We start from the raw sequence: 23,496 nt of genomic DNA on the forward strand, positions 1-23,496 counted from the left end.
CCGGCCGCCGCCTGCCGCGCCCGGGGGTCGTCGCAGGTTCCGTGTCGGTGGTGGCCGTTCCTCGCAGCGCCGCTGCGCTTTCCACTTAGGCCCTGCGAAAGGCAAAGCTGTGGGGCTGAGGGGCGGGGGGCAGCAGCGACCTGGCAGTGCTGGGGTAAGGGTTGGACTCCCAAGACCCGAGCGGTGCCTTCCAGCCCTCAGAGGGGGAGGAGCGAGGAGCGGTGATTCTGACCTTTATTGAAGTGTTACATATACATACATAATACACAAAATACACATGGAGGCCCAGCCCAGCCTGCAGCAGGGCCCTGCAGCTGCAGCTGCAGCGCCTCAGCCCTGCAGAGAGGCTGCTCCATCAGCTGGGCCCCTGCAGCAAGTCCTGGTGAAGAGAGCTGACTATTCGCCGCAGGTAGTTGAGACCAACTGGTACAGTGGAGAGGACAGCAGAAACCTCCTCCTCCCTGGGAAAGGCAAAGTGAGCACACAGGGGTAAGGAAGAGAGAGGCTGAGCTCCCAGCCCCAGCTTTGGAACATCATCCCTGGTGGTTCTGTTCAACTCACCCAACATTGCCAATGAGCTTTTGGACTGTGAAAGGCAGAGGAGCGTTAGGGTAGCTGGCGCTCAGGGACAGGGTGAGCTGGAACTTGGCAAAAGCAGCAGCTGAGGAGAACACCAGCGTCAGGCTGGGGGAAATAAACAGCACAACACTCATGGGTGGGGTCCAGAAGTGAAGCTAATTGATGCAACAAGCCTAAGGACTTCGAAAGGGTTCCAGAGAGTAGCAGCAACTTCAGAAATGAGGTTAACCTTCCCCCCGACACCAAGAATACAGACCCCCACCTTTCCCCACAGAAGCAGTCACCACAGACCCCCCTCACAGCACCTGTCGAACACCAGGGCAGTCACACAAATTAGTAACCAAGAGCATGTCTTCTACTTCACATAAAATATTCTCCCAGGGAGTTAAAGATCCCTGCAGTTTTCAGCAAGTTACCTCCTGCACTAACCTCTGAACCCCAGCACGGGTGGGAGGGACCCCTGGAGCTCACCCAGTCCAACCCCTGCTCCAGCAGGGCTCCCACAGGAGCCTGCCCAGGGGCACAATGGCCAGGGGGGGTGGGAAGCTCTCCATACAAGGAGACTCCACAGCCTCTCTGGGCAGCCTGCTCCAGGCCTCCAGCACCCTCACACCAAACAAGTTTCTGCTCATCTCCAGGTGGAACCTACTGGGGTCCAGTTTGTGCCCAGAGCCCCTTGTCCTGTCCCTGGGCACCACTGAGCAGAGCCTAGCTCCAGCCTCTTGCCCCCCACAGCTCCTTTATCCTTTGCTGGGCATTGCTCAGAACCCCTCTAGGGCTGCCCTTCTTCAGGCTCTCAGCCTTTGCTCCTCACAGAGCTGCTCCAGGCCCCTCAGCAGCTTTGCAGCCTCCCCTGGACTCTCTCCAGTAGTTCCCTGTCTCTCCTGAACTGGGGAGCCCAGAGCTGGACCCAGGACTCCAACTGTGACCTGCCTAGGGCAGAGTAGAGAGTGAGGAGGAGCTCCCTGGACCTGCAGGCCACACGCTTCATCATGCCCCACAGGAGGCCACTGGTCACAATAAATTAGACTGCTGTTAAGTAGTAGTGACATAAAATCTCAGGTTTAAACTGAAGTTTCTTCAGCCTTTGGTTTCAGATTATCTGGAGACACTCACAGGGGTGAACTCCAGCTGAAGTTACTCACTTTGTGTCACTGATATCTGTCTTCAGAAGTTTAAATTTTCCACCCCATCTCTCCAGAAACTCAACCTCATCTCCCAGGATCCTGCAGTTGCTCACCACTGAAGAGAGCTCACGAAGACCCTAAGTGGGCAAGCGGAGAAGAATTCAGCTTGGCACTGTGGCTGCCACACTGCCACTTGAGCACACAGACTGTCCTGCAAAGTTCTCCACAACGCTCATTTAGCTGCCATCCCAGTCTGGACCTGCAGGTGAAGCTGTACAAGACAGCAGCAAAGACATTTCTTTGCTCCAGGTTTCTCTCTTGAGTTTGGTCAGTGTGGTAACACAGCCAGGCTGGAGCACCAAGTGTGGGTTGGCAATTGAACCCTTTCACCCCCTCATTCTTTTGGAGCAGAATGGCCTTCAGCTCAGTTCTTCAGCTTCTCCTAACAGAAAAAAGAGACCACCAAGGCAGGTAGGCATAAACACAGCACACAAGGAATGCCTTTTACAAAGACCAAGAGGTGATGGCTTCTAACTGGAAGAAACTGGATGTAGGTTAGACACTTGGATGTCCCACGAGGGTGGGGAGACAGTGGAACAGGTTGTTCAGGGAGGCTGTGGCTGCCTCCTCCCTGGAGGTGTTCAAGGCCAGGCTGGATGAGGCCTTGAGCAACCTGGGCCAGGGGGAGGTGTCCCTGCCCATGGCAGGGGGTTGCTGCTGGATGGTCTTGAAGGTCCCTTCCAACCCAACTCAGTCTGTGGTTCTATGACTAAGAAAGCACAGCTTTTATGTCTCCTGCCTGCAGGGCCAGGTACAGCTCTCCCCACACCTCAGAATGCTCATGAGGCAGGTTTTGATTTGCACTGCTGAAGCGTTGATGGAGATATTTATGCTCTGTCAGCCCTGTTCTCTGGGACAGAGAAGTTTCTGCAGAACCTTACAGACTTTGCTGGGACATTACCTGGGGCAGGTGGTCCAGTGTGGGAGACTTTTCTTGCCAGCATCCCTGGCTAGCAATGAACTGGAAGATGAGCCTGTGGACTAAATGAGAGGAGGGGGGAGCTGCTGCTTCTGTAACACAAAAGGAAAGCACGTTGCCAGAAAGCTCCTTCACACCATCTGCTGATGCCTTCCCAAGGCTAGCAGGGCAGCTGCTTTCAAGCTGCTTGACAAACATCTCACCATCCAAGAGAGACTCAAAGCCCAGGCTAAGGATCTTCCGGGAAGGATCTGTACCAAATTCATCACCATCTGGGAAGGGAGGAAGGAAAACAAACCCCAAGGAGTAGTGATTTCCACATCCAGCTCTGGAGTTCCTCCTCTGCAGCAACAGCCACCCATCACACACTTCCTGAGCTCTCACAGCAAACACTGATAAACATGTTCAGAGCCACCCCTCCCAGCCCACAGGCTCCTGCTGTGCTCTGTTTCCTTGGAGCAGATCTTCACATATTAAAAGTTTAGTTTTCTATTATATATTTATTTAACCTTTCAAATTCATACAGCTGAAACCCACCCATTTTGTGCCTTACCTCTTGGGGGTTCAAAGACCACTGTGAGTTCAATAGAGTCATAAAGAAAGCTGAAGACTCCCTGCTGTTCATTCCACTCAATCAGGTCCCACTCAGTGGGTCTAGAAAGGAGGAGAAAAACACCTGCCCATCAGCCTGAGGTTCAGCCAACACAACCACCTGAAGGGCAAAGATCAGAGCATGAAGAGCACTTGCAGCTCTGAGGATCTGTTGGGAACACAAGCATGTTCATTGTGGAACTGGAAGAGAGCTGGACCTAGGAGGACTGAACATAATAGAAAAGCTGTGCATCACCTGTGGAACCTCCCTGAGGCTTCACTGCTTACCCTGGGCTGGGAGATGGGCATCCAAAGGCTTCCCAAAGCAAAGAACAAGGAACCCCAAATCCCATGTACACACAAATGTGAGGCCCCAGAGCTAGCTGATAAAAACAAAACCTGCAGGTGGTCTCCTTACTCAGAGTGCTCCAGGAGCTCCCGGTAGTGCTTTTCTTCCTCCTTCAGCTGCTCCATCCTCACCAGCATCTGCTCGTTCTCAGCCTCCAGATCTGAGAGCTCTCTGCAGAGATACAGCTGCTGTGTGAGATGTGGCACGTAGGCTAAAGAGACACCAGCCCTCCCCCTGGGTCTGCCTGTGCTACAGAGTCACAAAACGGTTTGTGTTGGAAGGGACCTTACAGATCACCCAGTTCCAGCCCCCTGCCATGGGCAGAGACACCTCCCGCCAGCCCAGGCTGCTGAAGGCCTCATCCAGCCTGGCCTGGAACACCTCCAGGGAGGGAGCATCCACAGCCTCCCTGGGCAACCTGCTCCAGTGTCACCACCCTCATCATTTTTTCCCTAATATCCAATGTAAGTCTTCCTTCTTCCAGCTCAAGGCCACCACCTCTTGTGGTATTTGAGATCCTCTCTGATATCTTACCTTTGAAGTTCCTCCTCTTGGGATTTGATGCTTTCCAGTTCTAAGAGAAAGGGAGGAAATAACTGTGAGAGAAAGGCAGCAAAAAAGCCCCAAGCCTGACCTTGCTGCAGTCACTGTTCTAAACAAAGAGAGCTCAGCTTGATGGCTGCTGCTCCTCCCTGGACACAGACATCTGGCCAGCACAGGTTAGAGATTACTGAAGAGGTGCTGAGCATCAGAGACAGCCAGCACATGGTCTTCAAGTCACACTGTACCAAGCTCTAACCCCCATTTTTTCCAGGGGAATAATGTTCCTTTGTATAGTTCAACATCTGTGCAATCAGCTGTATCAAGGCAGAAGAGGCAGCAGTGGTGTTTGTGTCCACATCAGTGACTCTGCCAGGGTGGGGGCTAAGGATCACCCTCTCCAGCATTTGAACTCAAACAAAGAGCTGTTCAGCTGGGGCTGTTACCTCTCTCCAGGCAACTCACTCCAGGCATTTCATCACTGCACTCTGCTTCCCATTCTTCCCAGGCAGAATCTAGGGGAAAGAAGCATTAGGTCTCTGCAGAGCTCCCAGATTCAATACTTAGATTCCATTTTATTTGCCTGTTGGGTCTATAACTCTTAGTGCTCCAAAGCTAACTAAGGAAAATGTAGGAAAAGCTGGAAGGGTAGCTACTAAAGCCCTCAAAAGCAACAGATAGGAAGGAGAATTCCTTTTACTGCATTGTTTCAAAGCTGCTACTGTGCAATTTGATTTCTGCTTAAAGCATTGGAAGAAGTGAAAATACATTGAGCATTTTCAGGCAGCAATGCCAAGTGCAGACTGAAGCTTGTGTGAAGAGAGCTGAGAGTCTGAAATCATCCAGCTGTGATGCTGAGCCCCACAGCACACAGCTGAGCCTTGCCTGCCTGCAGGGTCACAAGAGGTTTGGAAGCCACTTTGAACTGTGTGCTGCCAGCAGCTGGACTGCCACTGCTAGCAGATGGAGCCAGCCTGGTTAGGTGCTCAGGGCTCCAATTATAACCCTGAATTCCAGCATAGAGATTGTTGGGCTTCACAATTAGAACTGAAAAAATACTTGCAGCAAAGGGGGTGCACAATTCCAAGCAACCCAACACAGCAGCCTGAAGTGACCATTTAAAGCAGCAACTCTGAAGAAAAACAGAGAAATCGGTGAATTGGTGACATACCTGCTCCTGGAGCACCAAGGCAGCTCTCTGCCTCCTTCAGCAGCTTCTCCAGCTCCTCTGCTCTGGACTGTATCTTTCCCTGCTGTTCCTAAGAGGGAACAATTGTGCTCAAGTCAGTGACAGGCTCTGAACAGCTGAACTGGCTCCTGAGACCACCATGAGGATCTGTGCTGTGAAGCTAAGGAATGCAATGTCACCTCTCATTAGAGCAGAGGCAGACAGCCACTAGGGCAGCAGCCACAGGTAATAAAATAAAAGATCCTTAACTGGTGTCTTCTTAATGCCTTTTCTTATGGAGGGATGAGATAAGACATGGGAATAATCAGAGCTTTAACAGAGAGGTCTCTCAGTTAGATTCCCTTGTTAGTTACTAATTCTGATGTTGCTGCAGATAAAGAGCTAATTTCTGATGGTGTTCCCTTTAATACTTCATTTCCCACTCAGTTTAATTGCCAAAACCCTCTAAGCAGAAGGTTCCTGTAGTGTAAGTGCAAGAAAGTAGCTGTCCCAGCATGGTTTACATTTGCATGTAAAGATGAGGGAAGTGCATTAGCAGTGGGAAGGTTCCATGACAAAGCAGGCTTACAGACAGTGATTAGGCTCCCACACCTAGCAGACCAATGAACCATGGCAGAGCAAAAGCTCTGCAGCCTCCTCCACGTTACCTGCACACACTGCAGCAGCTTGCTGTACAGTTCTGCTTTCTCTTTGTGAGCCAGGATTTTACTCTCCTTGGTGAAATAGGACTTCATTTGGTTCAGTTCTGCACCAAACTTCTTCAGCTGCAGAGAGGGAAAAATACAGAAGTGAATGGAAACAAGCAAGAAAAGTTGTTCAGCCTTCAGCTCCGTTCCCTGCTCCTCCCAATACCTCATTTCTCTTGCAGCAGCATTACAGGACAGGTTTAAGCCTGGACAGCCCCTGTTAATCCCAGCACAGTCACCTACTACAGTAACTGGTTTCCTCTGCTGGATCCAACAAGATCTTTATTCAAACAGAGAGCTGCACAGATAACTATAGAGCTGCTGTTACCCAGACCAGAGCTCCTTCACTGTCTGTCAGCTGCTTCCCATCCCAGAAGGCATCAGGTTGGAAGGGGCCCTCGAAGGTCATCTTGTCCAACCCCCTCTCAGTCAGCAGGGACATCTCCAGCTAGATCAGGCTGCTCAGAACCCCATCAAGTTTGACCTTGAATGTCTCCAGGGACAGGGCCTCAAACTGCCTCTGGGCAGCCTGTTCCAGTGTCTCACCACCCTCATTGTGAGTAGCTTCCTCCTGATGTCCAACCCAAATCTGCTCTGCTCCATTTTCAAACCATTGCCCCTTGCTGTCTTGTGCTCATTATCATCACCTTTCTGCCTCAAATACCTCCTGGCCTCATCTTTCTGTGTGCCATGTGACAGCACTGCTCCCCTATGCAGTTTCATTTTTGTGCAGTGCCACATTTTCTGTCCACCCTTGCAACATGGTCTCTCTGAACTAAAGAGAGGGCCAGTGGGCAGTTCTGCTCCACCAGTGGAGCAACACAATCTCTGCAGCATCAGCAGCTCTATCTTCCATCCAAAACTGCACTCTTTAGGCCTGTCTGAAGTTTCTCTTCTCTTTTCTGCCCTCAACTAACCTGAGTTACCAACTGGAATTAGCAAGCAGGCTCCTTTAACCTATCTTAAAGTGCAGCTCTCCCTGCTTTCTCCTGACATGCTGGAAGTTCTCACAGCATTTTCCCTGCAGAAGGTATTTTGCTTTCTATCACCTACCTGCCAACTGTTATTGTGACCATTCTGGCTCTCACTTTATTTGAGCACATGGATTAACCTGACTCTGTCACTATGTGAGTAACATCATCTGTTCCTGGGACATTACCTCTTCATCAGAGCAGGTTCTCATGACTTCCCACAGAGTCCTGTTGAAGTTCACCAGGAGCTGATCCTGAACACTCACATGCAATTTTAACCTGAAGGGTGGGGGGGAAGTTGAAAGAAAGTCTTGTGGCAACTGCACCCAGCACATGAAGCAGCAGGTTGGGAGTTGTACAATTAATTCCCTTTTCCTAATTAACACCTGGAAATGTGAAGAGTTTTATTTTGTTGGGTGCAGATGACACCAAGTGGATGTGAGTGGCTGGAGGGTTGGGAGGCTCTACAGAGAGATCTAGCCAGGCTGGATTGAAAGGCTGAGGTCAATGGGACAAGGTTCATCAAGGCCAAGTGCTGGACTCTCAACTTGGGTCACAACAACCCCATGAAGGCTCCAGGCTGGGAGGCAGAGTGGCTGAAAACTGCCCAGTGGAGAAGGACCTTTCTGAGCAGGGTTTTGGGCCTCTCATTCCAAGGAGGACACTGAGGTCCTGGAGCAAGTCCAGAGAAGGGCAAGGAAGCTGGTGAAGGAGTTGGAGAGCTAGAATCAAAGAAATAGGAAATGGAGCTCATGAGGCTGGGGAAAATATGAACTGACTTTGTATTTTAACAGAAAAGCTTCATTTTGCACAGAAATTGTAAAAATGAGAATGAAGCAGATCAGAAGTGTCCTTAAGATGAGCAAATGAACCATAATCACAGAATGGTTTGGTTTGGAAGGGACCTTCAAGATCATCCATTTCCAACCTCCCTGCCATGGGCAGGGACACCTCCCACCAGCCCAGGCTGCTCAAGGCCTCATCCAACCTGGCCTTGAACACTTCCAGGGTGGGGAGGGGACATCCACAACCTCTGTGGGCAGCCTGTTCCAGTGTCTGGCCACCCTCACTGTAAAGAATTTCTTCCTGATCTCCAGCCTAATCTAATCAACACTGGGATATGGGAACCAACACCCAGGTGTTGGAGTTTGGCTTCTGGTTTTGTATCAAAAATGATCAGTTTTACTCCTGTGATGTGCAGCTGAAACACTCCATTAGCAAAAGATTAATTACTTGAGGAAACTCAAACTTTACCTCCCTGAGCATAACTCCTGCCCAAGAGTTAGTCCTGAGCTGCCTGGATCTGGAACCAGCTGGTTACCAGCACCAGGCAGGTTAACTCTGAGTGATTGCTCTTTCATGTGTTAACTGTCTCCAGGCCACTTTGCACACAGCCAGAGCTGGGAGTGGAAGCACACTTACTCCTCTATCTTCTGAGCAAGGGCTTGGCAATCCTCCTCATAAACGTGCAGCCTGGGCCGAAGAATGTACTGGCAGTAGAGGAGGTCCTCTGGTGTGGGTGGGGCACTGACTGCACCCTGCAGGAGAACAGGGAAAATGGTGAAGAAAGGAAAATCACACACTGCATGCTTCCCAGAAACAGTAACTTCCAATCCACACACAGCCAGAAACCAGCAAAAGGCCTGGAAGCTTTCTTTTTGACCAGAAGAATAAAGCTCAGCCCTAACAGAGGCAGCCTGAGGAGCCAGTTCCCATGGAATCATTGAGGTTGGAAAAGATCTCTAAGAGCATCAAGTCCAACCTTCCACCCAACAACTCCATGACCACCAGACCACATCCCAAAGTGCCACACCTGCTCCACCAGTGAACACCTCCACCACCTTTCATTCAGGACTAGTCCTGCAAACCTTTCAGGATGGGGATACTGGCAGACTTCAAGGGAAGAAATAAAGAGTAGTCATGTCATGAGAAGCACTTGTGAAGGGAACAGCACAGATAGCAGGAGGCAGAGCAGCACTTCAGGGTTCTGAGTTCAGTGGCTGATGAGCACAGTAAGCAGATGAAGTGAAAAGGTTAGACTGAACTTCTAATTCTTACTTTCAAACTGAGCATCCTCAAAGCAAGTTAGGAAAGCAAGACTCAGCAGCTTCACCCAAGAGCAGATCATCCAGAAGAGATGGTACTTGGTGAAGAGACTGAAATCTGCTCTGGTTTTCAGCAGGGAGGGGGAAAGAGGGATCAGACCAATCAGAGGTCAGGGAGCCCTGGGACAAAAGGGTGTCTGACACACTTGGCAAGGTGGAACTGACTCCTGCCTTCACCTTCTCAAAGGCTTCTAGTGCAGACTGGTTAGTTGATAGAAATTTCAGAAGAGCAAGGAATATTATTTCAGGTCAGTTACATTGCACACATCACAGCAGAGAGACTCACACTGGATGGGATGTGGCTGTGCCGGGGCCTCTGAATTGGAATGTGGACCTGAAGAAGAGTCAGGAACTCCCCAACTGTGATGAGACCACTCTGGAATTTCTGTAAAGATCAGGAAAAACACACAGGCAAAGCACTTTCCAAGCAAGAACATTTGCTTGCATTTACACACACAAGCCATTTTCCTGTTAGGAGGAGCTGGCACCTTCCAGGTGCTTACATACCTCCCTCAAGTTGTCTTCGCAGATGAGAAGCTGAGACTCCACCTGGCTGCTCCGCTGAACTAGCAAGACAAGAAGGGGATATTGCTGGGGTCAGCACTGCTCCTGGAGGCACAGAGTCATTTGGACTGCAGAAGACCTCCAAGATCATCGGGTCCAACCTTCTAGCCAATACCTCCATGACCGTGTCCTGAAGTGCCACATCCACAACCCCCTGAGCCACTCCAGGGGTGGTGACTCCACCAGCTCCCTGGGCACCTGTTCCATGCCTGACCAGGTAAAGGTGAAGCCTTATTTCTTCTTACAGAGATATGGACCTAAGCTCATTAGCCCTAGAAATGAACTGGAATTGCAGTGTACAGTTAGACCTTCAGGTGTTTCCAGTGCTGAATGAAGTAACTGAGGAACCATCTGCTGGGGAGAAACAGGGAGAACTATTTTCCTCCTAATGTAATGCAAAGTAAAGCCTGTGGCAGGGGCAGTGAAATGCCAGAGCTCACTCTCCTTTGGGAGGAAAATCCTATGTAATACACCAAAAAGGAATAAAACAGAGAGACTCCAGCCAGCTCACAGGGGATCCTACATAGGCAAACACCAAACTTACAGGGTCCCAAGGTAGCATTCAAGTTCTGAGCTACAAGGGCTACTTCCCACTCAAAGGGAAGTGCCCAGCTTCCACCAGACAAGGCACAGTTTGCACAGCTGCAGGAGCCAAAACTGGAATGGGGTTTGGAATGATAGGCAAGTCATTACTTATCAGATAGCTGGCAGATTTCTGCCTCAGAGTTAGGCATCAGCTAACAAGGAAGAGCTAATTAAAGCCTTTCAGAGCCTGTGTCTGAAATGCACTCTGAGGAGTCCTTATCCCAGAGTGCAGAGCTGAGGCATGCAGACTGAACGGCACAGAACCAGTTTCAGATCACAGAACCAGCCTCAGGACGGGGTTCTGCTGTGTGCTAAGGCAACTCAGCTGCCTCATCAGCCCAACCTGCCTTGGAAACAAAGCTGTGCTTCAGTTCTGCTCCTTTTGCTTCCCTTCTTTTTCCCCTTGGGCTCTTACTCAGAACACAAGAGCATGCTGAGTGGGAAGCTGTGACACAGGTATCCAAGGCCTTTCCCAGCTGGAGTATATGGCACGAGTGAGGCTCTTCCTTGGTTAAGAGTGAAGGACATGAGGTGTCAGAGCATTACCATAAGAGAAGCCTTACTTGTTAATTCTGCATCAGCCTTGACAGAATCCAGGGAGCTGCTGGTGCTGGCATGAGTGCAGTCCAGGCTTTGAGCTGATAGGGTTGGAGGATCTTCGCCTTTGTGAACTTCTGCTTGGCTTTGAGACACAGCACCTGAAGTAACCTGACATTGAGAGTTAGAGCAAACAGTGTAAGACACTTTACTGCAGCTGCTTCTTGGCATTCAGGGTTGGCTTATTTTTAATATCAGTCCCCTTTCTATCTCATCACCATGACAAACCAGCATGTGCCCAGTTCAGCCATTTCCTGTGATGACACAGGGGAAGCAAAGCTGCAAACCCCTTCACTTCTCGGTCAGAGCAGTACCCACCACAGCACTCTTCCAGCTGCTGGAACTAGAAAGCTTTCACTGATAAACTACAAACTTCTAAGGTCAGAGGACTCTTCCATATTTGCCCAGATGTTCTGGATTCAGCTGCAATCTGTGCTGCCTATAAACAAACTCCTTTGAACTAAACACCCTTGTTTAGATCTCCACCAGTTGCTTCAGGTTTTACTCTATCCTTGCACCTAAGCAACACCTAAGCTAGCAAATAGCTTAGTCCAGGGGACCAAGAGTGTTTGGCCAAGAAAGGATTAAAATGATACTTCAAAGAATGATTTCAACTGGCAGACTGCTTGCACAGTTCAGAGACACTGCACGTGTTGAGTTTCCTCTTTCAGCAAAGTGATGGAAAGCCCAGGGCATGGCACAGCAACATGGTGCCTGAGAGAAACAAAAGCCACCAGCAACCCCAACTTAAACCCAAGCCCTGTCAGAGCTCACTTTACCCTTACAGCAAGGGGCTGGGCTCACCTGCAAGTCTGAGGAGGCCTCAGCATGCAAGTTTTCATCACTCTTGACCTTCTTTGGGCTTTGAAGGTCTTCCTCATCTTGTTCCAAAGCTCTTTTTGGTTTACTGCAAGTTTTTGTCTTCTCAAATGGACTCTTTTCATTGTGGGGGACTGGGTTTTTGCTTCTCTCACTGCAGGCACTTTCCATGAGTTCACAGCTTACAGATTCATTTGGATCCATCTCTTCCAGGTAGACAGGAAGAAACTCTTCTGCTACAAACCGGGAAGGGCTGAAGTTCTGCCTGCCAGGCTTGCCGGGGCTCTCACTGCTCCTCACACACGTGTCTGAGGCTGCTGCTGCTTCTCCTTTGTCTGCAGAGGACTTTGCATTTGTGTCCTGCACACTAGAGACAGAAGCTCTTCTGTTGGGTAACTTAGGCTGGAAGATACCCAGAGACACCTTTACTCCCTGGTATTGATCCTGGGGTGCCATGCCTGTGCTTGCATCCCTGGGAGCAGCTCCAGGCTCGCGACACCTCTCCTCCTGCTCTCCGGTGCAGAGCAAATGATTTGGTTCCTTCACCAGATTTTTTCCCAGCCTCAGGGTATCCTCTGGCTGGACTGATGGTTTGGGCAACTGGTCAGCAAGAGCTGTTTCAGAAACTGAGAGAACTGTGGATTTCCTTCTAATGCTTTCCAGCTTGGAACAAATATTTAAGATGCCTGATAACTCAGGTGCAAGGGTAGGCTCTGTTGGGTCTCTAGAGCTGTCACTCACCAGAAGCTGCTTAGTGTGCTCCAAGCTGATGCAAACATCTTCTGGAGGTGCCTCCCCTCCAGCTGACAGCCCCTCATCTTCCTGTGATTCCTTGTTGGAAGCTGGACCTCCAGCCATGCCTGAATCTGCAGCCAAATCCTCATGTTGAGATAAATAACCTTTCAGCACTTGGTTTCCCTGAGTGCTACATGCATCTGGAGAAGCCACCAGAGGCTGTGGCTGCTGAAGGGGAGGTGCAATGCGAGATACCAAATCACCACTTTCTTCACTGTGATCCACAGGCTTGTTACCTGGAAGCCTGAAAGACAATTCCTTTGATTTCAGGCTTTCTTGGGGTATGAGATCCTGCTGTGAGCTTCCAGGGGCAGGGTTATCCACAGGAGGGGGAGGATCCTGGGGTGCCTGCACAACCACAGCCTCTTCTGGAAGGGAGGCAGAACAGACAGAATCTGCTGTTGTGCCCCTGGGGACCTGGGCAGCTCCCTTCTCAGCAGGAAATGCTGAGGCTGATGAAGCAGGAGTGCTGGGCTCAAGCTTGGAGTCTGGGTGATATTCACCATCTGGGTCTTTGTGTGAGGAATCTCTTTTATCTCTGCAAGAACCCCACACCCCATGATGCCAGTCTGGCTGCTGGGTGCGTTGATGTGACGCTGGTTGGTTCTCAGAGGCAGGAATGTTGCTAACAGCAGTGGTGTGGGAGGTGGTTATTTCCATGTCATCCTGGTTGTGGGCAAACACAAGGGTTTTATCAGCAGGAACTGCAGAAGTGGCTGGAGTGGATTCTCTGACCTGGACACCCACACTACCCCTGAGCACACCTGTGTGAGTTCTGGTGATCTCCATGTCCTCAGCTGAAGAAAAAATGATGGTCCTGCTACCTGGAACAGCCTCCTGCTTGGCCAGCTGGGCTCTGTCCTGACAAAAGGCTCTCCTGATACTTTGCCCAAGAGAGTGAGACTGGGTCATCCTCATGTCAGCCTGGAAACTCTGAAACACGATGGTGGAGGAAGTCAAAGGCTGTGCACTTGGCAGGGCATTTTCTTCCACAGTTAGGTTAAGGGCTGTGGTGATTTCTTTGCTGTCCACAGCTAACACAGTAGCTTCACTGCTGGGACGTGCCTGCTGGCCAGCCTCCTGAGCCAGGCTGGGGTTGTCAGCACAAAGATGGCTGGTGCTTGGAGCACCAGAGCAAGCCTGGCTGCCTGGGAACAGGATGGGGTTAACAGCACCAGCTGAAGAGACAGAGCAAAGCCCTCCCTTGTTTTGGGAGAGAATCTCATGGCCTATTGCAGCGGTGTGGCTCTGGGTGATGTCCATGTCATTGTTCTCATCATCCAGTGAGAAACAAACTGTTTCCTCCCCTGCTGCTTTCTTCAAGCTTTTCCTCCTTGTCCTTCTGGCCAGGGTAAGCATCCCCTGGGGCACAGCCTTTTCCATAGGTTCATCAACAGCACTGAGTGCAGTCATTTCCATGTCATCACTGTAGGTAAACACACAAGTCTGATCTCCAGAAGGTAAGGGTGAGTCCTCATCTGCACTTCTGTGCTGCAAGACCCTCCTGTAGTCTGCTGGAACTGGATGGCTCCTGGTGATGTCCATGTCAGCATCTGCTGAGAAGGTGGTGGCTTTCTCACCTGCACAGGGCAGAGCTTTGAAGCCACTCATGGTGCCTTTAGAAACTGAAGCCTCCAGAAGGCTTCTTCCCAAAGGCTGTGACATAACTTTTTGACTTTGCAAGGACACAGACCCAGAGGTGCTGGTGACAGCATTCTCAGGGACTTCTCTCCTTTGCTCTTGCAATGAGCACACACTCTTTGCAGAGGAACTTGGACCACTTGCCTGGAAGTTTGTTCTCCAAAGCTTATCAGCCTTCATCACTTCAAGCCCTTTAGCCCTGATTTCCACAGCCTGGCTTCTTCTGAGGCTCCCATCAACACCAAGCACCTCAACATTCTCCTTGTCCACATCCAAAGGACTTGCACCTTCACTGACAGTTTTGTTCTGGTTCTTTCTTGGAATTATCTCACAATGCATTTCTTTTCCTCCTGTAGTTACCCTGTTACACTGCTCATCACTGACAACATGGCATTTAATCATTTCCATTTCTTCCTGCTCATTTAAACTGGGAGATGTAGCTCTGTCAGCAATAAACTGAGGTTTGCAGGTGACAGAAGTGAGCACTCCAACAGGAGATTCATTTTCAGCATCTCTTCCATCACCCCTGACAGCAGAGGTTTTAGTCAAGTCTGTATCTTCAGAGAGTATCAGTGTCTTCTCAGTGGGCAGAGAGACAAGGCAAGAGCTCAGCCTGGGCTGCAGCCTGCTCTGAGGAGCACCAGCAGACACTGAACTTCTGCGGGAGTCAAGCCAAGCATTCCCTGGAGCGGTGCTGTGACCTTGGGTCACCCTCTCCAGTCGTCCATCTGAGCCTGAAGACAGCTCAAGGGGTTTACAGGGCCCAGGAGCTGGGCTGTCTGAAGCTGTCTGACTCCCTGGGGCAGCCCTGTCACCATGTGCTGGGCACCTGCTCGCTGGCTGCTCCGAGGTCTGGCGGCGGGAGCCGCTCGGGTCAGCAGAGATCACTCCTGTGTAATCCCCAGTAATCTTCATGTCTTCACACACAGGAGGAGGTCCCCCTCGGAAGACAGTCTCAGAGGAAATGGATCCTGGGATGGCAGCCATCCCTCTGGCCTCTTGTCTAGCAGCCTGCAGTGCTGCAGGATCTTGTCTGTCTTCAGCGTTTGCCACTTTCCTGTCTGCACAGAGCTGCTCATGCTGAGCAGTTAAATGCTGATTGGATGCTCTCTTGAACATAGAATTACCTGCCTCTGGGGGTGGGGAATCCTTTGGGAAGTTCAGATTTTGATTCCCAACAGTGAAGGGAAAAGACACTTTTACAGTGTGGCTGCTTGTCATGTCCATCTCATTGTCTGCAAACACGCTGGTGACCTCTGCGCAGGGGAGCTGCTGTGCTGGAGCTTCACACGGAGCAGGGAACACAGCTCTAATAGCAGAGGCCTGGCATTTTGTCACCTCCATCCCATCATCTTGCTCTCCAAAGACCCTGGTCACATCACAGTTATCCAGCTGCTCATGGGAACACACAAATTCCCTTGAGGACTGTGCTGCATCTTCTGAGGCTTGAGAAGGGGGGAAAAAGGTGGACTGAGGGCCCTCAGCAGACCTGAGTGTCCTCTTTGACTTAAAGCTCATGAAAAATTCAGTGAAACTAATTTTTTTTACAGCAGTAGCATCTTCCTGCTGGCCATCATCTGGACAGGACAGGGTGGGAAGGTCAGAGAAGCGAACTCGAGCGCGGGCTTCCGCCTTTGCCTCCTTGCGGTCGCCCCCAGGCGGCAGTGAGGTGATGTCCATCTCGGGCTGCTCAGCCTGGCTGCTTCCCAGGTCCTGGGCAATCACTGCTGTGTGACATGCTGTCATGTCCATCGTGCTATCCTCTGGAAGGAGCAGGGTGGTGTCCTGCCTGTTTGCTCTGTGAATGCTGCTGTCCCCATCCTGAGCCTGAGAGAGGAAAAAGGAAGACGTCAGCTGCTGTTAAAGCTGAGGTCAGAGAGAAGCCAGCAGCCACTGCAGGAAGGGAGGCTTTGGACAACTGCTTTGAGAACAGTCAGTGATCACAGATTGCATCAGGTTGGAAGGGACCCTCAAAGAGCATCTCGTGCAACCCCCCAGCAGTCAGCAGGGACACCTCCAACTAGATCAGGCTGCCCAGGGCTACCCCGAGCCCAACCTTGAATGTCTCTACAGACAGGGCCTCAACCCCATCCCCGGGCAGCCTGTTCCAGTGTCTCACCACCCTCACTGTGCAGAGCTTCCTCCTCGTGTCCAATCTATATCTGCCCTGCTCCAGTTTCAAATCATCCCCTGAACAACTCCTTAAGCACATCACTGCTGAAGTGTCAGAGTGCAGGGTTTCTGTGCAGCTGTGCCTGTGAAGGTCTCAGCTGAGAGCTGTGGGTGTTGCTGCTTGGTTCAGCTGTTCTCATGCTGATCAGTGCAGTTTGTCTAAAGCCTTTTAGCAGCAGGGACAGAGCAGAGTTGTGCATATCCTTTCTAACCATGGAAATAAAAAAGCCCAAAGTACACAAGCAGAGAGTAGGATATGAGAAAAGCCACACAGCCAGCCCCATGTGCACATAAGCTCCCTCCACACTCCTAGAGGACAGCCCAGCAGAATTAACTAGCTCAGGACAGCGACGCCAGCCTGCAGTCTTTATCCTCACTGCACTGTCGGGTGAGGGAAACACTTCAGAGATTTGCTTCCAGAAGAAGCTGATAAAAGGATTTCTTGTTGAGGCAGCTGAGTCACACTTTTCAGCCTTACTGCACAAATCACTGGAATATATTTGGGACACTGGCATTTTCAGCATCAAAGCCTCCACATACCTCAGTCTGCTGCACCAGTGCCTGGATTGGGGCATGAAGCAAAGTGTTCATCCCTGGCAAAAGAAAAGGAAATACTCCATTTGTTGCACTCTCTTATTCTGAGCTGATAATTTATGCCTTTCACAAACAGCACTGAGGAAGTACAATTAAACCCAAATCTATCCTGAAAAGTATTTGCTTCGGCATGTGGAGGAGGCAGCTGTGCTTCTGGAGCACAACACTGGGAACAGCCTCAAGGCCATGCAGCAGCAGCCTCAGGGAGATCATTGTGGATGTTGTTAGAGTCATGCAAACAGAATCAGTATATTAGAATAATTTTGTTTCCAAACTTACCAGTGATCTCACATGAAGCAGCTCCAGGTTCTTCAGATCTACAAGAGGTGGGTTGGATAAAGAGTTTGTTAGGAGCTCAAAAGAGACGTTCAGCACTACAGTGGAAAGGTAGCGATCTGCAGAGCTCATGCAGGATGGGGCAGCAGGTACCAGACACCACTTATCTGTCTTCAAAACATTCTAATTTAGTTGTCATCTCATTGTCCCATGAGGTTCCCCACTCAGCGTGCCACAAGCCACTGTGCACCACACAGGAGGCATTTTAATCCCTCAGTGACCAGTAAAACTCAGACCTTCTGCATTTAGTTCTTCCCCTCTGCAGCTGAAGCCATGTTCCTAAAGCCTGAAACAATTTCTCTGTACAGCAAAAAGCCAGATACAGCTTGTGTGGTTGTCTGTAACTTGGAATGCCTTCTGCTCTCCACTCTTTCAGTGATTGCTCTCTGAAGACCAAGACACCTCAGCCAGGGAACTGTTATTTTGTACAGCTGTATACAACCCTGCACACACACACTCACCACTACACCGAGCTGATACCTTTAAGGGCAGGATTTTACCACAGCTGTACCTAAGCTGCTTCCTTGCTAGATTATAAAAGTAAGAATTGCCCTCCACTCACAGAAACTGTCTCAATCTCTTATTTACCAGACCATTGTAACTGAAAAAATCCTATCCCTGTGTTTGGTCTGGACAGGAACTGTGAATAACTCTACCTGCCTTGGGGGTGGGGATTTATGGTCTTTGCTGTTTATCAGATGTGGAAGCTGGGAGGCCTTCCCTGGGAAACATCCCCAAGCAATCAGCTTTGAGTGGAAGCAGTTTCAAGCCACAACTGCTCACATTTTCAGAATCCACTGCCTTGTTGTGAGTGACCCTTTAGAGCCACAGGGCTTTTAGCTGCATCTCTTCTTTGCCAGTCAACAGAACTGAGCAGTTTTAGATCCACAGCCTTTCTGAGGAGCAGTTTTGTGACGGCTGCACATCATGTGAAGAAAAGTATTTGAGGACTCTGTAGTGATGGGAATTTTGTTCAGACTTACTGATGAGGCAGGACATCATTCTCTGCATCTGCTGCACCCCCTGAAAACAGGGAAGAAAAAAACACATCAGAAGGGAGATGCACAACCAAAGCATTCAGAGACAAGAGCGAACCGCACAGGACAGAACGTTCTGAAGTTCTTGCTCTTCACGTGCTGCCTTCTTACAGCAAAGCCCCAGAGAGGCCTTGGAAACACAGCAGCTTCCCAGTCTCCCCCTAGGCAATCTTTGACAGTGAACATGACATTCTGCTCGGCCTTCTTTTGATCTAACTCCCCAAGGCAGTTTCAGTCCTAGGTGGATTTTGCCTGAGAAAATCCTTCTTCTGAGCTACAAAGTCTCCAATACCAGTAACTAACAGATAAAGAGCTGCCCACACCATTCCTTGCCTGTGGCTGACAGACCTGACCTCTTAAATTCAGGCTAAAAATCACACTGCTAAGGCTGCAGATCCTATCAGGAGGTCAGAAAGGAGCTTTACCTGTGCCACCTTCTGTGTTATTCTTGAGATCTCGCTCAAAGACTCTGCAGCTAAGGAAAAACCCAAACAACAAAGCATTAGAAACCCAGCTTTTGAAAACACAAGCACGTCTGCCTGGAAAGAAAAGAAAGTAAAAAACTGCCCCTAATTTAGACCTTTTCCACCTGCTAAGTCTGAATTGAGGCATCAAAGCCAGACCTTACTGAACCCAACCATATTCTCCAGCAGGAAGATGCCACTTGTGGTGGGGTGAAACTTCTTCCCAGCATCAAATTGCCAGCCCAGCTGGAAGCAAATGAAGCTGTATTTACAAACCACAATCTACAATGAAGTGCAATGAATATGTAGAAATATACAGCATTCACCATATGGACAGGTGTTTGCAGTTTATAAACAGCACAAGAACCCCCTGGCCAAAAACCAGGGGAGCCAGCAACAGCTTCCCCCTCCCTGATGACCTCCTGACCCCCTTGGACACAGAGGAACAAGAGAAAAGAGCCATTTTGTTAGACTCAACCAAAACAAAGCAACACAGCCAAAGTCAGCAAAGCCAGCCAGAAGCAAGTTAGTGTCTCCCAGAGCAAGGAAGCCAAAGAGATAAAGTTAGCCTATACACCCAGCTTCTGTTTGCTATCCATCCAGTGGTGGTGTTTAGAACTTATCTTTATTTTCCTTCTTACACCAAGAGTGATTTATTTACACTCCACCATTTCTGTTCAAGATCTGTGGGAAATTTTAAAGATACAGCCTAAAACTACCACAGCACTATAACACTGGAGGTGAAAATGACTTTAAAATGTCAACAGTAATGGGAAACAGACATTCCTCATTGTATTGCACTGCTGAAAACATCTTTTGTTTCCTAGCTAGGCAAAGGCATGACTCTCGGAGCTCAGAATCACCTTGATGCAACAGAGCCCAGTTTGACTTCACTGAATACCCACAGATGTATTCCAACAGCAAGACTAGGGGTCACAGATTGTCACCTAGACAACAAAGGCAGCAGAGCTGCACCTCTCAGCTCAAACTCACTTGATGGTGTTGGCAAAGCTGACTCGGCGCGAGGTCCTACTGCGTTTCTCTGTGCTGACCCCCTGGGAACAGAGACCACAAGAGAGAACTGCTCTTAGCCCTCAAGAGGCAGCTTTTCATGGAACAAGAACACACATCCCCCTCAGGTTTATCTATGAGCCCAGCAAGTGCAAGGTATTTCCCTGAAATGTTACAAGACATCTTTATCCCTGAAGCAGTGTCCAGTTCCCTGCTTCTCCTGACACCAGGACTCCCATCTCACGAGAAGCAGGCTCGAAACCATCACTGAGGCTGATGCTTCCAAGCACAAGCAGCAGGATTCCCGTTATCAGGATTGTTTAGCATGCCAGCTGCTTAGCAAGGGTTGCAGGATTTTTCCCCCTTTAGTTTTCCATGACAAGAACTGGGAAATAAGTAGGAATAGTGGCTGTGTTTCTGGGAGAGAGGGAGGGATTCAGGACAGAGGCAAGGTCTCTGCTTTCCTACCGAGGCCTTTGCTGGCTTTGGAGAAAGCCCAAGAGAAGAGGCTTTAGACTTACAGCTTCTGAGAAACAGACACTCTAAGCATGACATACTTTGTACTGTGAAATACACTCTGTGTGTTGCTGGAAGGAAATATTTCCTGTTTAGCTTTTACTGTACATAAACTGTCAGGCTGGCTGCTCTTCAATCACCTTCCTGAGCTATCAGCCTGGACACTGCTGCCCCAAGCTTCAAGTCAAATGCACTACTGCAAGAGCAAGTTATGCCTGTGAATGACAGCTTATGCCTCTTCTCTTGACAAAGGGAACAATCTGATGCAGAACAGAAGGGAAACCCCCAGCACTATCCTCCTCAGCAGCTGGCACAAGAGTGCTTACACCTGCATTACTCCGGTGCCACAGTGTAGTCAGTCACAAGCAATGATGTTAAGAGCACTGGCAAGAGAGGACTTAACAGACCTACCTGTGTCAATTCATTCCCATTTCCCAGGTCATCAAGAGGATTTCGTGGAGCCTTTAAAATCTGAAAGAAAATGCCATGGCTGAGAATATCAGCTCCAGCTACAAGAACTCATAACTTGGCTGGAAAACGTTTGTAAGAGCCACCAGCGCCCAGCCACAGCAATCTCCCAGGCTCACTCTTTGCTTCGCAGAAGCTTTTCAGCCACTGTGATGAGAACACAAACTCTTCACAGCTCCCCTTGCTCTCCTTCACTCACTCACACAGTTTCCTTCTCACAAATGCCTGCAGTTACTCACAGAGGACAGCTGCTTCCTTCTGACGTGCTCCGTGTTGTTGCTGGGGAGGGAAAAGGGAAACAGCTCTGAGAGCATAACCTGGAACCAGGACGGAGCAGTAGTGCCATGGGTCTGTGCCCAGTGCTCCACTGTGTGGCAGCATGGAATTACATCAGCAAGCTGCCTTGAGACAGAGGATGAATTCCAGCACTAGATCCCAAAAATAAGCTTTGGAAACTTCATCAGAGTGCTCTCCACACCCCATGCTCCTCCCCAGGCAACTCACTTTCAAGGAATCTCCTTAGCACTTTCCTACATGACATCAAAACCCCCTCCCTGTTCATCACAATCAAACCCAGATTTCACTCAAGGCATGCTGCAGGGATTGAGAATGGTTTTGCCTGTGGGTGATATTTATACCATAACAGAAGGTTTCAACTCACTTTTCCATATGAGGGTCTGTGTAAATCTTCTCCATGTCTGAAGGATGTGCTTTTGCTGTAAGACAGAACTGAAACCCAAAGCCATTAATGCAGCTCAGGAGGAGAAGTCCATACAGCCACAACTAGATACCAGCCTTGGATGATGTAATTTTTCTCTCCACAGTTCTCAACTCACAAGATGCAACAGGCCTCTCAAGTCCATGTTTTCCTGTTAAAGCTCACATTATAAACCAGCTGAGTGAACACTTTTGAGTTTTACTGATTAGGAGTCCTCCTCTTTCACGTTATGATTCACTCAAGAAGGACCTGCCCAGAGCAGGTCCAGAGAGCAGGGCTGGTGAGGAACAGCTGAGGAGGGACCTGGGCTTGTTCAGCCTAGAGAAGAGGAGGTTGGGGGGAGACCTTCTGGCTCTCTACAACTTCCTGAAAGGAGGCTGGAACCAGGTGGGGGTTGGGCTTTTCTCCCAAGGACAAGAGGAAACGGCCTCAAGTTTGCCCAGGGTTGGGGGTTAGATTGGACATGAGGAACAATTTCTTCCCCTTGAGGGTTGTCAAAGCCTGGCCCAGGCAGTGGTGAAGTTCCCATCCCTGGAGGGGTTTCAAAGCTGAGCAGATGTGGTGCTGAGGGACATGGCTAGGTGGTGACCTGGCAGTGCTTTCCCAGCCCCAATGATTTTATTATTCTATTGGAAATCAATGTGATCAGACCTTACACAGCACATTGTCTGATGTCTTGTGTGTCAGAGCAAACTCTTCAACTGATCTGGTGTGAGGGGTCCCTGTCCATGGCAGGGGGATTGGAACTAGATGATCCTTGAGGTCCCTTCCAACCCTAACAATTCTATGATTCCATAATTGCTAACTGACATGAGGAAGTGACAACAGAGATGGCTGAAGAAGGGCAGCAGAGCAGATGGTGGCTCTGTGAAACCCTCTTCAGTCTGCACATTCATCTGGAGTTCACATCCCAATTGCCATGCTCAGCATCATTCCCTGATCCTTCCTTGCACCTATTTGCACATCTTCAGCCTGCAAGAGCATATGGCAGTGCGTGGCAACGACTCCTGTTTCACTCTGTGAAAGATCTCCTCTTGTTGTTCTCCTATTTGAGAGCTGAACAGCTCCCAGTTCCACACTCTGAACACAAGGAATCACTGCAGGAAGTTTTTCCGTTCGCTGGGGAACTCTCAGCTCCCCCCTTGAAGGAAGAAGCCTTCTTAATGAGCTCCCTAAGAAGAGCAGTGAATCTCATTGCTATTCTTTTTCTTTCTCGAGCCATTTCCATCACGGTCCCAGGTGTGGTTTCCCTTGCTGCCCTGCAGGGCTGGCAGCGCTGGCCAGCCTCTGAACGCTTATTTACACCTCGTCCCCATTTAGAGCGCTGATCTCCCAGAAGAGGATTATTCACACTGGTTAGGACTCCTTTATGGCTCAGTTCATCAGGACGTTCCCCTCACGCTCCCAGGCCGACTCCAGCTGCTCAGGCCCCAGCCCGCCGCCCCTGAACGTACCAGCTCTGCGGGAAGGCTCTCCTCCCCTCCCGGCTCGTTGCCGCGCAGGATCCGCCCCACCGACAGGCCACGGCCGTCGCCTCAGGCCCTTCCCGCGCTCCACCGACGCGGCCTATCCCCGCCGAGACCCACCCGCAGCCGCTCTCACCTCCCGCTCCGAACTCGGCCCTCAAGCCCGCTGCCGCCGGCGGGGCTCCCCGCTCCCCCAGGGCTCCTCCGCTGCGCCGGGGCAGAGCCGCCGCCGCTCCACTATTTAAACCCAACCGCCGCGCCTGCGCTTGGCGCCAAACCGCCGTCGTGACGACGGAAGCGCGGCGCTGGGCAGCAGCTGCCGTACAGCATGGCGGCCCCCGAGCCACTCCGTACGACATGGCGGCCTCCTCTAATCAAGGCTTCTCCTAGCACCTCAGTAAGCCTCCTACCCAGGGCGCCGCACAGCAATAGCGGTGAGGCTGGCGCAGTACCGCCCGACCCGCGCAGGGCTGCTCCGTTCGTTTTTAATAACCTCGCTCTGCGCTGTGCGAGAAAGTGGCCGAGCAGCCGGCACCACATCGCAGCAAAAGAAGGCAGCGAGAGGATGCCCGGAACGGTGGCTATCCTTCCTTACAG

The 23,496-nt window shown here is 50.3% G+C and overlaps 1 protein-coding gene across 1 annotated transcript; it reads right to left on the minus strand.

Moving 5' to 3' along the window:
- Positions 1 to 334: 334 nt before the first annotated feature.
- Positions 335 to 23,258, minus strand: KNL1 (kinetochore scaffold 1). Its single transcript, XM_054171721.1, has 25 exons — positions 22,888 to 23,258; positions 20,955 to 20,994; positions 20,659 to 20,718; positions 19,714 to 19,775; positions 18,682 to 18,731; positions 18,203 to 18,242; positions 17,163 to 17,200; positions 16,830 to 16,882; positions 11,667 to 15,944; positions 10,829 to 10,973; positions 9,624 to 9,682; positions 9,403 to 9,501; positions 8,434 to 8,549; positions 7,200 to 7,290; positions 6,002 to 6,118; positions 5,337 to 5,424; positions 4,612 to 4,680; positions 4,160 to 4,199; positions 3,695 to 3,796; positions 3,239 to 3,339; positions 2,889 to 2,957; positions 2,668 to 2,777; positions 1,725 to 1,843; positions 562 to 684; positions 335 to 461 (listed from the first exon to the last, which is right to left on the minus strand). The coding sequence occupies exons 1-25, from the start codon at positions 23,256 to 23,258 to the stop codon at positions 356 to 358; spliced, it is 6,546 nt and encodes a 2,181-aa protein (XP_054027696.1). The 3' UTR covers positions 335 to 355.
- Positions 23,259 to 23,496: the final 238 nt, after the last annotated feature.

This window comes from Dryobates pubescens, chromosome 22 (genome assembly GCF_014839835.1).
Source record: "Dryobates pubescens isolate bDryPub1 chromosome 22, bDryPub1.pri, whole genome shotgun sequence".
NCBI lineage: Eukaryota > Metazoa > Chordata > Aves > Piciformes > Picidae > Dryobates > Dryobates pubescens.

Bases quoted from the DNA above. Each gene is read 5' to 3' on its own strand.
- KNL1 (XM_054171721.1), bottom strand. From the start codon at position 23,258: ATGTCGTACGGAGTGGCTCGGGGGCCGCCATGCTGTACGGCAGCTGCT. The intron at 20,719-20,954 runs GTGAGTAACTGC...ATTTTCTTTCAG, and splicing joins GAAGGAAGCAGCTGTCCTCT to ATTTTAAAGGCTCCACGAAA. The intron at 5,425-6,001 runs GTAACGTGGAGG...GTTCCCTCTTAG, and splicing joins AGCTGCTGCAGTGTGTGCAG to GAACAGCAGGGAAAGATACA.